The sequence below is a fragment of the Hyperoodon ampullatus genome, assembly GCF_949752795.1.
Source record: "Hyperoodon ampullatus genome assembly, chromosome: 11".
Classification (NCBI taxonomy): domain Eukaryota; kingdom Metazoa; phylum Chordata; class Mammalia; order Artiodactyla; family Ziphiidae; genus Hyperoodon; species Hyperoodon ampullatus.
The window spans coordinates 70,608,328-70,626,409 of NC_136924.1; the positions used below are offsets into that span (position 1 = coordinate 70,608,328).

The window sequence follows — 18,082 nt, forward strand, 5'->3', positions numbered from 1 at the left end:
TGTTAATATGGAAAGATCACCAGATGTGATATTGTTACATAATAAGAAATATATATTTGGTTCCTGCTTCCTGGTACAGAGCTCCTAAAACCCTTATAATTTCCTGGGTGGTAAGTGTGATAGGAGCATCTTTTGTTATAATATTTGGTTTTTGTCCGATGTTCCTAACACAAGAGCTCTTAAAATCCTTGGGATCTCCAGAGTGATGAGTGCCTTTGTAGGCTAATGAAGTGAGACTTGGGGGGCCCCTAGATAGTATCAGGAAAGGGGCTGGTTGCCAGAGAAACCAAATCAAGGCAGGATCTGAGGGTTGGGACTTTCAGCCCCATCCTCTGGAATTCCAGAAGGGGAGAGGGGCTGGAGGTTTAGTCACCAGTGGTCAACGATTTAATCAATCATGCCTATGTAATGATGCCTCCGTAAAAACCTTAAACAAAGGGGTTCAGAGAACTTCCAGGTTGGTGAATGCACCTACAAGCCAGGAGGGTGGCATATCCCAAACTTCATGCAGACGGAAGCTCCTGTGTTCAGGACCCTTCCAGACCTCACCCTATGTAACTCTTCATCTGGATGTTCATTTGCATCTTTTATAATATCCTTTATAATAAACAAACAATACTAAGTAAAGTGTTTTTCTGGGTTCTGTGAGCCATAAAAGCAAATTATTGAACCTGAGGAGAGCATCACGGGAACCCTCAATTTGTAGCCAAATCAGATAGTGGTGTGGGTAACCTGGGGACCCACTCCTTGCAATTGGCGTCTGAAGTCAGGGATCCCTTAACCCATGGGGGTCTATGCTAACTCTAGGTAGTTGGTATCAAAATTATTTAATATGAGGGGAAATCCCCATACATTTGGTGTCAGAAGTGTTCTGTGGGTATAAGCAGAGGACAATTAGTATTGCTAGGGTATATGGTTAAGTAAAAAGGGAGGAGAGGGCTTCCCTGGTGGCGCAGTGGTTGAGAGTCCGCCTGCCGATGCAGGGGACACGGGTTCGTTCCCCAGTCCGGGAAGATCCCACATGCCGTGGAGCGGCTGGGCCCGTGAGCCGTGGCCGCTGAGTCTGTGCGTCCGGAGCCTGTGCTCCGCAGTGGGAGAGGCCACGGCAGTGAGAGGCCCACGTACCACCAAAAAAAAAAAAAAAAAAGGGAGGAGAGTGAAGCTCTTGTATAATAAAGGAGAATACAAACACATTTGCATTTGCCTGTATTTGCATTTGAAAAGCACAAGAAACTAATAAAAGGGCTAAACTAATTTGGAAGAGAAGTCGAGTGGATGGGGACAAGTGTGGAAATAAAAAGTATGTATATATATATATTTTATAATGTTTTGATTTTGAGCCATATGAATACGATATTAAAAATAAAATAAAATCTTAATATAACATTGGCACAGAATAAGATATAAAGGCTGAAAAACACCCTACTTCTGTCTCCTTGCCTTACGGTAACATGTAATTCACATGCTTGGGTAAAACTCTGCACAAGCCCTGCAGAACCTCTTTTTGTCACTGAAGAAAGGGTTATCACGCGACAGATGAACAGGAGTCTCTTACTTGCAAGATGGGCTTATTCACCGATCCTCAGGCAAAAGAATGTGATGAGATGAAAACTCCATATTTGAAGAGAAGGCAGGACATGCGGGTATTCGGTGTGTGATTGAGGATAAACAACCACTGTAATTCCTCACCCAAGAGAAGGAATCTAGACTGTCTTGTACAGAAGAGCTGCACAAAGCAGGACTCTACCTGCAAAGGATGCCACTGGTGGATTTAGTCTGCTTACTTGTTACATTTTCTTACAGAGGCAATATACTATTGCTCAAGGCTGAGGTCTCCAAAGTCACCATTTCCATGGGATGTGAACTTGGCTAAGTTACTCAGTTTCTGTAAACCTCAGTTTCCCCAACTGCAAAATACAGGTGATAATAGAGAAGATTATGCACTTAGGGGCACTTAGCACAATGCCTGGCACATAGAAAGGGCTTAGTCAATAGTGACCCTTAATATTATTCAGCCTGTGCTAAAGGAGACCTGTTGTTCTGTATCTCATCAAGCAAAAGATCATGCAGGGGCTTTGGAGTTTTGAAGGAGGGATACCAAATGTCTTCACTATCTCCCTCTCATTTTATTTTCCATTTCAGCTCATTTAAATTAAAGAGAGTAAAGTGCTGATTTGCACAGCTCCTATCGGAGCCACATGTGTGAAGATGTGGGTGTGAGTGTGGCGAGTCTTCCAAAGAAACCTACTCTGCCTGCTGTAGCCGGAGAGAGCTACCCCTCATGGCAGGAGGCAGGTCGCTTGTAGAAATTTAATGACCATGTGTGGGAGAAAATCGCAACTAAGGTTGGACACCTTTGATGGGACTTTGCAAAGCCTTTAAAAGCAGTTAAATCGGGACTTCCCTGGTGGTCCAGTGGTTGAGACTTCGCCTTCCAATGCAGGGGGTGCAGGTTCGACCCCTGGTCGGGGACCTAAGATCCCACATGCCTCACAGCCAAAAAACCAAAACATAGAACAGAAACAATATTCTAACAAATTCAATAAAGACTTTAAAAAAAAAAGTCCACATCAAAAAAATCTTAAAAAAAAAAAAAGCAGTTAAATCATTTGGCTTCAGAAAACCAGGTGCAAATACTAGTTTGGCTTCCCTCCCCCCACCACCACTTTATTGAGATATTATTGATGTAAAATGTATGTAAGTTTAAGATGTGCGAGGTAATGCTTTGATAACATGTACATGTTGTGAAATGATAACCACAATAAGATTACGAGGTTAACAACCTCCTTTCCCTCATGTAATTACCATTTCTTTGTGATGAGAAGACCTAAGATCTATCGTCTTTTTTTTTTTTTCTTTTGCGGTACGCGAGCCTCTCACTGTTGTGGCCTCTCCCTTGCGGAGCACAGGCTCCGGATGCACAGGCTCAGCCGCCATGGCTCATAGACCCAGCCACTCCACGTCATGTGGGATCTTCCCGGACCGGGGCACGAACCCGTGTCCCCTGCATCGGCAGGCAGACTCTCGACCACTGCGCCACCAGGGAAGCCCAAGATCTATTCTCTTAACTTTCACATAATATAGTACTGATAAAAATATAGTCACCATGTGAAACCCTGGGTAATATTCATTTCACCTGCCTTCACTAATCAAGGTCATTTTAAGACTTGCAGATCCGCCAAGCTGCTCATAGCCTAAACAGTAAGATGTTTGCCAGAGTTGTTTTCCAGGAACTTGGAGTCAGCTGTGTCTAGTTGGAGCTGAGCTGGCTAAGACTGGATAGGTAGAGGGGTGGGATAGGTAGAGGGGTGGGATAGGGAGGGTGGGATAGGAAGGGTGGGAGGGAGACCGCAAGAGGGAGGGGATATGGGGATATATGTATACATATAGCTGATTCACTTTGTTATACAGCAGAAACTAACACAACATTGTAAAGCAATTATACTCCAATAAAGATGTTAAAAAAAGACTGGATAGGACCACTGACCATCCAACTGGGCATGCGCAGGGGTCCACTCTCCTGGATCTTTTGAATGTGTGGAGGCCTGTAGCTTAGTTAAACAGAAGAACACAGAAGAACGAGTATCATACCTTTTCCCAATCATCTTTCCCCATGCTCTCCACGTTCCCCACCCCTCCGACCACCCTGCTGCTTTATTCCTCATCTTATAAACACCCCTCGCTCCTCACCTTAGGGGTGTTGGGCAGAGGGCTTGTTTTCCCATAAACTCTCTCTTTGCTGCAAACCTCAGCATCTCAGTGTTTTGACTTGCTGTGCTTTAGGGCAAGATGAACCTGATTCAGTGATTCATGCTGTACATTAGATTCCCTAGAAATTATTCACCTTCTAGCTCGAAGTTTGGACTTTCGATCAACATCTCCCCATTTCTCCCACTCCCCCTTGCCATTGGTAACCACCACTCTACTTTCTATAAGTTCAGCTTTTTAAAATTCCACATACGATTGAGATCATATGGCTTGTCTTTCTCTATCTGATTTACTTCACTTAGCATAATGCCCTCAAGGTCCATCCACTGTTGTCACAAAAGGCAAGATTTTCTTTTTATGGCTAAATAATACTCCACTGTATGTATATACCACATTTTCTTTACACATTCATCCCTCCGTGGACACTTAGGTTGTTTCCTTGTCTTGGCTATTGTGAGTAATGCTGCTATGAACATGGGAGTGCAGATACCTCTTCAAGACAGTGCTTTTGTCTCCTTCAGATAAATACCCAGAAGTAGTGTTACTGGACCCTTTCCAGATTCTTGGACAGCAATACCACAGGCATGAATATCGCTTCCACAAGACTCTTAGGCAAGCAAAGCTTTTATTAAAAGGGAGAGCTTGTGCACAAGGGAGAAGGTAGGAAAAACGTCAACTCCCTGAGTAGAAGGGGTGAGTTGCTTTTCTAACAAAAGGGAGGGTTTGTCTCAGGATCACTGATTTCCAGAAATCATCAGACTTCTTTGATCAGCAGCATTTGGCTCCCTGGCGGCTCTCAGGAACCAGGAGAATGCTTCTGTGAAGAGAAAGGGATGCATGAAAATTTCCTGCAGGAAAGCACCGGAATAGCTAAGGTTAAAATAGTTGAGCGTCCTGTCTTGTGGCAATAGGGACACTTGTTAGTGTAACAGATCAAGTTAATTGTTTATTCCTGTGAGCCTGGTTCCCCCCACCCCCCCAATGCCGGGACTCAGGCCCCCAGGGCCTTTTTTAGCTTTCAAGGCCTGTTTTGCCCAAGGCCATTCCCCAGTCCTTTTCCCAGATGGCTGTACTCTTGTCTTCTTGTCTCAGTAGGGTTGCTGGATCATACAGTAATTCTATTTTTAATTTTCTGAGGAAACTCCATACTTTTCCATAATACCTGCACCGATTTGCATTGCCACCAACAGTGCAGGAGGAGCCCCTTTCTCCACACGCTCCGCCAACACTTGCAGTCTGTTGTCTTTGATAAGTGCTCTTCTGACCGGTGTAAGCAGTTTGGCTCCAGCTGCTGTATAATCACCTTGGTTCTTCCATTCTTTCATTCCATTGCTCATGGTAACAGTAATATCTATACCCTAGAGGAGACACAGTAAATACTATACGTGGTGACTAAGAACTGAGCCACTACCCAGAGAAATCATTGCACTGGCACCTCAATGCAGGGGCCTTTATCTGTTACCTTCTGAGACATCTCAAGTTCTAAGAGGCTGGTGCTTTTCTGGGAATCTCATTTAGGGAAATCCAGCCTACTTAATTCCAAGGGTGTTTTTATGATGATTTTGCAATGTTTCAAAGGGGAATCAAATTTAGTAAGACCTTTATTGGAATCAATGCCCTTGACTGGCCTACTTTTGCAAGCAGGTTGGCAATGGTGCATTTTCAAAAATCAGCGTTTGCAATCAACGTGCATGCAAGGATGTTTATCAAGTCCTTAGTGAGATTGATTGAAGTATCAGAAAATGGGGGGAGCCTCCTTTGATCTGGAGAGGCAGAATGGAAAAGGCAGTGGAATGAAAGAGAGTGGCTTCATTGGTTTTGTGCTGAGGCCCAGAACTGGATCAACCTCACTTGAAACTCCTCCTCTGCCCCCTGCTAGTTGTGAGGGCCTCAGAAATCTGTTGCAGTCAAATTAACTCCGGCATTTAACTATCAGTTGAAATGCCACTGATTTAAGAGAAGGCTGTAGGTGCCCCTTGTCCATTTCTCCAGGGCATGGAGAGGAACACACAGGCTTTAGAGTTAAAAGAGCTGGGTTTGGATTCCAACTGATCTCAGCCTCAATTTTCTTACTGGCAGATGGGAGATAAACTCATAAGATCATTCTGAACATTTAATTGAATAACGTAAGCAAAGGACAAGTCACTTAAAACCCATTGATTACTGTCATTTCCCTTCTAATAATGGCTAGCGTTTACTGCATGTTTGCTGTGTACGGGGCACTGTGTAGGAATCCTCTATGGACCTACTCAATTAACCCTTGGGGGAGGAACAAGGCTTAGAGAAATTCAGTATCTTGCCTAAGAGATGACATCAATATGTCAACGCAGAAAATCTGAACCCAGTCAGTCAAACTCCACAGCTCAGTTGCTTAACCACTGCACCACCCAAGCTTTTTCAAAAAGAAATCACAAGTTAATTAATACTGTGTTGCTGTTACTTATCAAATGTTTAGAACTTTTACAACGAGAAGACTTGGGGAAGTGGTTCTCAACTAGTGTACGCAGAAACAACCCAGATAGTATTACGACTTTCTTAAGAGTTCAAGTGGTGCGTATAAAGCTCAGGCTAGACGTGCATGGTGCTTAGACGTGCAAAAAAGCCTAGACGTGCAAAAAACACGGTTTTTCTCTGTAATGGAACTTCACTTTCAGGTGGGTGATAGAGTGGAGTCAACTCCAGGTGATCAGAATCAATTAATCCCTCCCACTTATCTATTACATCTGGAGTTACCTCCACATCCCTGCCCACCAGTGGGGGCAGGGAGGAAACTGGTCCTCTGTGGTCAGCTGTCCATCTTGTATCTACTGAGAGATAGATCTTCCTGACTGATCGTTGATCATCAAAGAGCACAGGCTCAGCTCCATTTCAATTGCTTGAGTCCCTCTTGAAAATACAGGACAAATTTGAGCATCTCCCCTCCCCCTCTGTGGCCATGGGAAATTCTGGGATGCTGTCTCATAACCTTTCTGCTAAGACAATGCACAGGCCACAGAGTCATTTCTATTTTTTGCTAGACATGGGGTGGGCATGAGACAGATTTCCAAAGGTTTCCACCTCTCTAGATGCTACCCAGGAAGTGAGGCAGAAGTCCCCTTTCTTCTCAGTGGATTCCAAACTAGTGATGTGCTGGTAAATGTTTAACAATCAGTTCTCCATGGGGAAAACCTTGATTTGTCTCAGTTGCCAATTCTGCAGTGTAAATACTCCTACTGCGGCCGATTCCAAGCTGTCAACATGAGAGCACTGAACATGGGGTTGGGAAGAGATGCCACCATTGGCTCTCATGAGCAGGTACAGCCGCCCCAGCACACCACTGTCACAAGCTAACAAATGTCCACAATCCTCACTCACTCACTCAACCCAGGGCTCCATCTAGGAGAGTCTCAAGGAGGGGCTCCTTCTCAGAAAACCCCCAACCTCTATCCCCTCTCCTTCCCTTTTCTATCCCCAGTTTGGCCAATATGAGTCCCTCTCAGGGGCTAAAAACGTTCAGTTTTATCTTTTGAAAAAACCCAAAATAAAATAACTCTACCACTCCCATTATTCAATGACAATCTTTATAGGTAATACTAGCTTATGGTCTAGTTAGTGCTGAACTGGGAGAAAAACAGTTTAACAGAAAATACCAGGTTGGGGCGGGGGAGTGGGAAGGATCTATATTTACTATATCAAAATAATAGCTCACTACATTACAGGGAATTTCCTTACCTCCTACACTCCCACCAGCACTGCCTGCCAAGGATTATACCCCTTACCCATTCCCCAGGTGATGCAGGCATGATGTGGGTTTCAGTAGATGCTCAGGCTACAAGCTCAGGTGTGCAAGAAACACAATTTCATTTTTTTCTCGATTATGAAGATTAACCTTTTTTTTTCAGGATGGCAATATGACCAATTCAATAAATATAAAATGTATACATTCTTTGACCCCCAAACTTCATGTTTTTTTGATATATACCTGTTATGGGCTGAGCTGTGTTCCTCTCCCCCACCCACCAAAATTTTATATGTTGAAGTCCTAACCCCCAGTACCTGAGAATGTGACTGTATTTGGAAAGAGGGTCTTTTGAGAGGTAATCAAGTTAAAATGAGATAATCTGGGTGGGTCCTAATCCAACATGACTGGTGTCCTCATAAGAAGAGGAGATTGATACACAGGGAGATACCATGTGAAGACACGGGGAGAAGGTGGCCATCTACAAGCCAAGGAGAGACACCTCAGAAGAAACCAACCTTGCTGCCAACATGACGCCAGACCTCTGGCCTCCAAGAATGTGAGAAAATTAATTCCTGTTGTTTAAGCCCCCTAGTCTGTGGTAATTGGTTATGGCAGCCCAAGCCAACTGAAAAAGACTTGCACTTTTGACAAGGCAGGTATTTGTGGGACAGGACTCAGACGTGTAGAGCTTGACTTCAAGGACTCAGGACAGAGGACAGAAGAACACAGCACTGCAGCAGCCACTAGGCACTTCCCTCCACCTACCCCTCCACCTTCTTAGTGCACACCTTGGTCTGAGGGCTGTCTCATCCCTTCCATGCTTGAGTTGCCAGAGCATTGATGCTATTGATGCTTATTCACTTTCCTCTCCATCCTGCATCCTTCAGTCATTGACTGATGGGAACTCCTTCGACCCTCAGCGCTCAGATATGAGCTCCCAGAATTTTCCCAGCTGTGCTGAGCTCCAGTCACTCAGCATGGTAGCTGGTTTAACAATATACCCCTTTACTGGGTGTTTCTCTGAATCTCCAGGGTAGGTGCATTGCTGTAGTTGCAGGCTTCCGTGTGAACAGCATCCTCTCTCTTCTCTTTTTTTAAACTTCTCTTTCTCGTCCCATTTGGGTGGGTGGTAGAAAGGAGTCAGAGGAGACCATGTTCGAGGTCCAGACAAAGAGATGCCAATGAGCTGCTGTGCACCTCTTAAGGTTGGCCCTCCCTGGCCCTTGGGCCACTGCCCTGACTTCCTGTCTCACTTGCTAATTAAAAATGTTTTAAATGCTAAGTGAGAATAACTTTCATTCCTCCCAGCCTCCCTCATTTCCAATAAAATTGAGCAACTTTAGGAAGTGAAGTAGAAAATAATCGTTATAATTTTTGAGTTCTATGTGGCAGCATTAAGTGCTTCAGGTGTGCACTTTAAGAATTAAGAATTAATTAATTCTTTTTTTAAGAATTAAGAATTACTTAATTTTCACAATAACAATTTGAAATAACTTATGCTTATTAACCTATTTAACATACTCATCAACTGGAGCTCAGAAGTTAGGTAACTTGCCCAGGATCACACAGCTAACAAGTGGCAGAACCAAGATTCAAACATCCTCTCGCCTGACCCAAGAGCATAAGCTCTGTTTAAAACAAATATTTGGGAGTGTTTCTTTTTTCCAGCTTCATTGTAGTCTTGTTACAATTGTTAAAGAAAATCTACTGTAGGAAGACTCGTGGGGATTGCATCATTCACCCAGAGAAAAATATGGTAATATACTCTAACACATTTTACCTTGTGTCCTTGCTGCATCTGGATTTGAGATGGCCTGCAAAGGCCAAGGAAATTGTGAGTTCTAGAGTAACTGGCACCTTGGAGCCCAGGAAAACCAGAAGGCAGAGACAGGGCAAACGTTCTTTAAAGCAGCTTGATTTGACAGAGGAAAAAGGATGCAAGACTTGTTATTTCTATCTTATTTAGTGTGCATACAAACCACTCATACCATATTTTACTGTAACTGATGAATTTGTTATTAGCAACTAGGAAAGAGTTTAACAAAGGGAACCTGACACAGGAAAAAGGAAGACTCGCTGGCTGGTTACGATGCCCTCCAGAGAAGGAAACGGAAATTAATTGTTACAGAAAATTTGAAATCCATGAATCATGAGTGGAAAATGATTTTTCTCCTTATATGGAATTAACAAAAAAACAATATCTAAATGTCTGGTAGATTATTTTGTAACTTGCAACTGTGACTTGTGTTTAATCTTAAAGAGACACTAGGATTAACCTTGTGCATAGCAGAAAATATCTGTGGAATTTTTGCATGCAGTTTTAGTGAATGAATAAATGAATATAGTCGCTAAATTTATAAAATAAGGATTGCCAGATTTTTAGGAGCTTCTCTTATCAAAAGTGTTCTGCTTCTAAGGTTTTCTAACATATTATTTAAATAATTAAAGAACTGTATGTGTTGATATTAGTCTTTACTATCTTTTTATATTCAAATTATAAACACAAACCTAAATTTAAAAAAATTAAAAAATTTTTCTTCTTGGTCCTCACATGTTGATTCTGAATGATGAAAAAAACTGATTATGTTCTTAGAGCCTTGACCTGTGATGTTTTTAAAGTCTTGGCAGCTACAATTTACAGTAATTAAAGTGATCAGGCTGGAGTGTTTGTTAATGCCAGGCTATACTCTCAAATTAGTATAGTACTTTGGACGTTTCATCTTTGCAAAATTACAAGTTAAACCTTATTACTGGTTCTTTATGGAACAAAAGTGTGAGTATTGTCATACCAACCTATTTTCAATTTTCTTTGGTTTTTTTTCAAAACCTTAACTGTTTTGACCTGAATAATTTTTAACGGGAACATTAACTGCTAAGGTACTCATTGTGGGCAAAATTTTCCTGGGTGACATGTTCAAAGTCTGACTGTAACTGAATTTATGAGTGTAATGTTTCTACATTTTCCCATAGTGTGTGGCATTTAGGTTAGTTTATATTTCCTTCTTGAAGTTACAAAACTCTGAGTTTTTATTTAATTCATCTCCAAAAAAATAATAACTTGTAGCAAAAGTAGGAAATCTTTGATATTGACTGTGCATTCATTCAGGGATCAACCTTGCCTATCTTCCCTTTCATCAGTAATGATCATGGGTCCTTTATCTCTGCATGTGTGGCTCATACCTGATAACATCTCCAATTCATGGTTCCTCTAACACAGTTTGCATATATCGAGTAATTGATTCCACCTTCTAGAATCGCTGAGTCACAACACTGTAGTCACAGACTTCTTTGTTTTACCACATAACGGAAATAGACAAATCATTTCAGCACCCCTGCCCCAAACTGCCTCTGTGTGAGCTGAATGTAGGTCATCACACACAGGGCTGTGATGCGAGATGCCACGATTTCAGGATACACTGCCTCTGGCTTTTTTACTTAAATTCAGCCTCTCTAAAATACACCTTCCTCCTACCATTGTTTTAATGAAAATTTGCCTTCAAAATAACAGAACTAACATTTCCAATTGAATTGTAACCGAATCCAGGCTTGGCTGCTCACAGCTCATAAGCCAATAATTCGAGAGGCAAATGTCAGTAGAAAAGAAAGATACTTTAATCAGAAAACCCAGCAATCTGGGGAGATGGTGGACTCATGTTCAGAGACAAATTCCAAAGATTCTGCTCAGCCATGACAGTTTTTAAAGGAAAAACTGGGGGGGGGGGGGGGAAGAATCTCAGTGATTCATCGAGGCAGGAGGTTAGGTTCTATATCATTCTCCACTGAGTGTAGACTGGCTGACTCTCTCTTCAGAACTTGTCTTACCTGTGTGATCTGCCTGCAGGATTGCTTAGAGGGCTGCTGGGGGTAGAGAGCTAATCATTTCTGAACTGCTTATTTCTTCATTCTTACTTCTTTTTATCTAGGAAAAGAATCAATAGTTTAGGCAAGGCATGGTGTACGTTCAGGAGAGCATAAGTCAGGAGTTAGTTTCAACTGCTTAGTGATCTCATTCCTATAATTAGGTTTTTTTTAAGGTTAGAGGGGAATAGAAATGGGCAAACAGGAAAGGGGAAAAGAGCTGTTTTCAATTCCCCACTGTCAAACATCATTCCATTTCCAAGGGATTAAGGGCGAAGGTCTATCTTCTGTAACATCTTCATACTGACATAGGACACCATATTCTCAAGAGTGGAAGATGTCAACCTGGGTCTGCAGCATCTCTTTGCTGACAATTTTAGTTGCCCACTTATATATATGGGCAGAGCAAGCTACAATTATTTTGATGCCCACAAAGATACAGATTATTATGAGCAATAATGTTAATCCCATTCTCTTGAGGCCAGTTTCTTGGAACTGTGCTAGCCATAGATTCAGAACTGCTCAAGATGAAGAAGCTTATATCATGACTACAGTCTGTTCATCAGGTAGTTGTTTTTTTTTTTCTTTCCCTTGGCGGCAATTATAGTATCTGTAAAACAACTCAGGAATGTGCATCAGACACTGAGTCTGTGACTCTATTGTCCTAATCATTAACTGCTCGGTTTTGTACTTGGGGGAGAGGGAGGTTCTGCTTGGTTCCAGAATGACATTTGGGTAACATACATGAAACGTCTTTACAGACCTTAATCATAAGTTTTGTAGATGAGAAACAAACTCAAAGGAATTTAACCAGCTTGCTCCAGGTTGAGTTGGGATTCAACCATAGCTTATTATAACCCCAAAGCCAGTGGTTCCCAAACTACCTGAATATCAGAATCACCTGAAGATGACACACACAGATTCCCAGGCTCCATTTCTGGGTAATTCTGTGGGTGGATCATGGGTAGTGTCCCTGTGTAGTCTAGTATCTGCTATTTGTGGCTTATTTTTATTTTCTAGGTAGACTTCAGCCAAGAAAGGAAATTAAACCAAAGTACTTTATTTTTATAAGCCAAGGAAGATGTGAATGGTTTAATAAATCTCATAGCTTATCTTGAGCTGCTCTTTTCTTCTTCCTGAAATGGATCATTTTCTCTATCAGGCAAATGATATGGAAAGAAAAGCAGAGACTGATGTAGTGGCTGCCATGGTGAGCTTGTATACTGCCTCTGGGGGTAATGGGGAGGAAACCCTAGTCTATAGCATTTGCCAATTTCTGTGGTGTAAATACTCCCACCATTTTCAAAATTGTCAATTTCAAACTACTGATGGTTTAACAACCTGCTCACAAAAGTTCTGAATATTTAACAATTGGCCCAAAAGCCAGCTTCAGGATAGGATACTATTGGGTATAAAATACATAGGGGGGAACTGAACAATTTCCCAACATGATCGATATTGTCCACTACATGGCTAGAATTAGTTGTGTGGTCCGAGTCGGTTGTGACTTCCCCAAACATCAGTCTATCTGTTGGTCTTCTGCTCTGACTTCCAAAGGGACCTCGGTAGCCCCGCTCCTCATCGCTCACTCAGTTTCCAAGGACATGCTCTGATATGGGCCTGGGGAGTAATGAAGCCACGGAAGGGACTAGTGGGTAGGGAGCATTTAGTGGAAGAGAAGTGGATGCCATCTTTAGGAAGACTACTCTTTCTTCTTACCTGCCTTATAGCAGGGTCAGTACAGCAGGCGAGCCGCCCTCTGCTTGAGAAAGGCTGCTATCCTTAGCAGGCCTTGCAGGACAAGGTGGGAATGAAACATGAAACAGGGTTTAAGGGAGCTTGGCTCTGAATCTGAGAGGACCAAAAAGGGCTGGGTGTTTCTGTGCCTCCACAGGAGAAACACGCATAAGGTCAAGTCAGAGTGCAGGATCAACATTAGGGAAGATACCATAGTGAAGATACCACTGGCTTGATTTTAACCCATGAGTTAGGCTAGAGGGGCAGGCTGGTTTCTCAGGCAGGGCACAACACTAGCTCATCCAATGACAGAGACTGTTCTTTTACCTGGAGTAGCCTTTGTGCCACTGACTCATCTTAGGAAACAGCGACACTGGCAGTTTGACAAAGACTGGGCCCTGAGCACGCTATCATGACTAATGCCACCACATGGAAAAGGACCAAAAACATATTCCCAAACCAAATGTAAATGATTCTAAGATCACTTACCATTTTAGATTATTTGTCCCTTTGGTAAACTTCCAGAAGTTGTGATATTTTGGGGGAGTCTACAACTGCAACAAAAGTACATAATCCATCCTTGAGCTCCCTGAGTAGCCAACTGCAACACTACTTATATGAGAACACACTTGTTTTGAACGTTAACTCACTTTTATTCTGGTTCAATCCATTTGTACAATAACTCATTGCCCATATACTCTTTTTCCCGACTTGACATAAAGATGTTTAATTTATCTTCTAAGATGACAAAGTTAAATTAACTCCCAAATGAATCAACCAGAGAGAACTGAATCACAGTAGGACTCACAATTTTATTATAAACACTCCAGAGCAGGCCCCGTGGGTAAATTTCAAGGAAAAAGACCTAGATTTACTCCACCAGCTATCAAGTCTTGGTCCAGTCATTTAATGTAAGAGGGTTTTCCCATCTGTAAAACCAGGATATTTATACTTAAATCTCATGGTAACATTTCCTGCCATGTACTAAGCATGTTTATCATGTTCTTTGCCCTTAATACTCAAAATCGTCCTTTAAGAGTGCTTAACTTGGAGTTCAGACTCCCACACAGAGATCGAGATGAGATCCAACATGAACATGCCTTCCCATACACGTGTTTGAAATTGAATTGAACAAAGTCTCCCATATATGTGTGTTTGTGCATTTTTATCTGGGTTCTCAGCCAGGGACACATGAGAATCTCAGGATCTGGGGTGAAGATGGGGGTAAGGAAGAACAGAGGCAGTAGGTGCGCTACTTCCATTGTGATCCTGACATTTCCTCCTCTGTCTAGTTTGTGAGATACCAATTTTGACAAAACGACCAAATCACCAGTTTATAATAGTGATATGGGTGTGTACCATATACGTAAAGTAGAAGTTATATTAAAGATGAATAAAAATGGAATTACCTAGGATTTTCCAGAGAAATTAAAGCATATGTCTACAAAGATTTGCACACAGATATCAAATATTCATTATAATCTGAAAGTGCAAATAACCCAAAAGTCCACTGTGAATGAGTGGATTAAAAGGAAACATATGTGCCCAACACACAGATGACTCTCAAAAACATTCTGAGTGAAAGCCATATATAAAAGATAGTTCCATTTATATAAAATTCTGTGGGACTTCCCTGGTGGCACAGTGGTTAAGAATCCGCCTGCCAATGCAGGGGACATGGGTTCAATCCCTGGTCTGGGAAGATCCCACATGTCGCGGATCAACTAAGCCCGTGCACCACAACTACTGAGCCTGTGCTCTAGAGCCCGGGAGCCACAACTACTGAGCCCACATGCCACAACTACTGAAGCTCGTGAGCCTAGAGCCTGTGCTCCACAACAAGAGAAGCCACCGCAGTGAGAAGCCCGTGCACTGCAATGAAGAGTAGCCCCTGCTCTCCACAACTAGAGAAAGCCCACGCAGCAACGAAGAGCCAACACAGTCAAAAATAAATAAATAATAAAATTCTTGTAAACTAATTTATACTGACAGAAAGCAGATTAGTGATTGCCTTGGGGACCAGGGGTGGAGGGATGGACTGAACTGCAAAGGGAAATGAGGAAACTTTTTCCATGATGGAAATGCAATGTATCTTGGTTGTGGTGTTGGTTTCACAATGTACACATTTTTTTCAAACTCACTGAGCTGCAAAATTTTTAATAACTGCAGATTATACGTAAGTATGCCTTAATAAAATTGATAAAAAATTGAATTAACAACTCCTAGATGCCAGCAAATCTCATGGAGCATTTCTCATGTAATTAAAACCACTCACCAACTCAAATGCATGTCCTCTGAGTTGCTCTTTTAGGGAGAATGATGAAATAGTACTGATCCCTCAACACTATTCTCTTCCTTGGGCCTCTGAATAGGGCTTTCAAGAGGCAGTCAGAAGTATACTGCAAAGCTAAAGTGTCATGCGGAGACTGGGATAATGACCTCAGCCTCATGAGAACCATACCCTAATCCATCTTAACACCTGATAGACCAAGTTCATGTGGTCTGACTTATCCAACGGGTATATCCAGATTCTACACCCTGGCTTAGATAAAACAGACAGTGTGTTATGCACAATTCCCTGCAAGCAAGCTATAATTCCTCTCTTTACTGTAGATCACCGGTCAGCCACTGAAAACTCTATGCTAACCAACTAAACTAACGAACTTTTTAGAAAGAAGACAGTATGTCTAAGCTTCCAGAGAAATAGTTTCAAATTTATTTTACAATTAATATGCCTCAGTACACATTTGCATAGAAGCCAAGATGATCTGTGTTCTGTGTTCTAAAATCCAATTATACACTAATTTCTAGTTTTTATTTCCATCTTTAGTGCCTTAGTTTTTAAATCAACAAACGTTTTTAAAAGGTCTGTGAAATGTAAGCAAATACTTTGCATGACCACAGTTCTTTATAACCTCATGGTAACATAAGATCTTTAAGACTCTTACTGTGAATCAGTGATTTGCAAAAGCACTCGACCAAATTAAGCACTTTAGAAGAGACTGTTCATTTGCTTTCTAACCAACAGACATGAATATTCTGTGTATCATCTTCAGTACCTTCTATCTATTGTAAATATTTTATGAAATCCGTATTTTTTAGAAAATTAAGTTTATCATGACCTGCAAGATAAAGAGTAAGACCACAGAACATATCCCAAGAGTAAAGAAGTATAGTCAAAAAGTTTGTTAGGGATGTTCCCTGGTGGCACAGTGGTTAAAAATCTTCCTGCCAATGCAGGGGACATGGGTTCCAGCCCTGGTCTGGGAAGATGCCACATGCCACGGAGCAACTAAGCCCATGCGCCACAACTACTGAGCCTGCACTCTAGAGCCCACGAGCCACAACTACTGAGCCCGCGAGCCACAACTACTGAAGCCTGTGCGCCTAGAGCCCATGCCCTGCAACAAGAGAAGTCACTGCAATGAGAAGCCTGTGCACCTCATTGAAGAGTAGCCCCCACTCACTGCAACTAGAGAAAGCCCATGTGCAGCAATGAAGACCCAATGCAGCCAAAAATAAATAAATTAAAAACAAAAAAAAAGAAAAAAAGTTTGTGTTAAATTTTTAAAAAATGAGTTTGCCTTGGAAATTCTACATTTTTCCTACATTTGTGCAAAAACATTGTGGACTCAGTTTTGCTGCATTTGGACAGCTGCAAAAGAAGTATGTGTTTAAGTTGTTGTGAGTAGAATGTTTTTAAAAAATAATTATTTGTTCCAGATAATAACTTTCTAGAGAAGCCAAACCCTTGAAACCCTTGAAGCAAACAGAACTGAAACACTTGATCAATTTTTATTTCAAAATGTCTACAAAGTTATAATTCTCCATTATACAAATAATTTTTCAAAATTCAGACATTATTCAAATGTAAGCCAAAGTCCTTATACAAACAGAATACACACAAAGATCAAAAATATACATATTCTCTCAGCAAACTTTGTTACATAAATAAGAAAAGTATATACAAAAGCTGGTATTTTCAATCTAAAGAGCAATTATTTTAACACTGTAACCATATACAGAAGGTATTAAAATAAAAATAAACACCACAGCAAAAGTTAAAGGAACCAGCTTCCCTGGTGGCGCAGTGGTTGAGAGACCACCTGCCGATGCAGGGGACACGGGTTTGTGCCTCGGTCTGGGAAGATCCCACATGCCGCGGAGCGGCTGGGCCTGTGAGCCATGGCCGCTGAGCCTGTGCATCCGGAGCCTGTGCTCCGCAACGGGAGAGGCCACAACAGCCCGCGTACCGCAAAAAAAAAAAAAAAAAAAAAAAGTTAAAGGAACAACAAATTCATTTTATGACATCTACAACTGTAAACATACATAAAGCCAATCTTGGGGGGAATGTATAGTTCACACTTATATCTTAATTTTTACTTCACTTTATTCATTTTTAAGAATATTCTCTGGATAGGTGAAATTCACAATTCTACCAGCTACCCCTGATACCTAATACAAGTTAGAACATGTGAAGAACTATATACTCTATGTCTTTGTACTTTGGGACAGTTGCAAAACGAATTCTTCAAAAGTTAAATTTTTATGAACCTATGTTAAAAATTTTCCAAGTAAATTGAATTGGCTATTGAAAAATCAAACAATTCTTTTTAGGTAGGAAATGTTAGAAAAAATCCAAACACTTGCAGTCTTAACATAGTAAAGCAATAAAGAAGATTATGCCAGTGGTTCCCCTAGATAAAAGCAACTTAACTAGGTGTATGTCTAATTATGTTTTGCCCCAGAAATTCTCCTTCCTTCTCTGAGCTCGTGCCAGAGTTTGAAAAGCCCGGAGACTAGAAGCTGCAGAGCGAGCAGAAATCTCAGATAATCTGTCCTCATCTGCAACGAAAGAATTATATTCAGTACAAAAAATATGTCTTATAAAAACACTATGTTTCAAAACATTAACAGCAAATTAAAAGCATCAAGCTTTATAATGTCAATATTGACTGTCAGAAACCAGTAATCTATTAAAATATAAGATATCAACATTTTTAGGATAGTTCACAGTAATTTTCCAAGTTTATCATATTTAGAAATCAAACATTTTAA

At 41.4% G+C, this 18,082-nt stretch overlaps 1 protein-coding gene across 1 annotated transcript in view; it reads right to left on the reverse strand.

Moving 5' to 3' along the window:
* Nucleotides 1–17,756: 17,756 nt before the first annotated feature.
* Nucleotides 17,757–18,082, reverse strand: part of MDM1 (Mdm1 nuclear protein) — a gene marked incomplete at both ends in the record, with an annotated part of 70,180 nt that continues 69,854 nt past the window's right edge. Inside the window, one exon of the mRNA XM_079714960.1 lies at nt 17,757–17,869. Within this exon, the coding sequence (XP_079571086.1) occupies nt 17,757–17,869 (113 nt within the window). The remainder of the gene's footprint in view (nt 17,870–18,082) is intronic.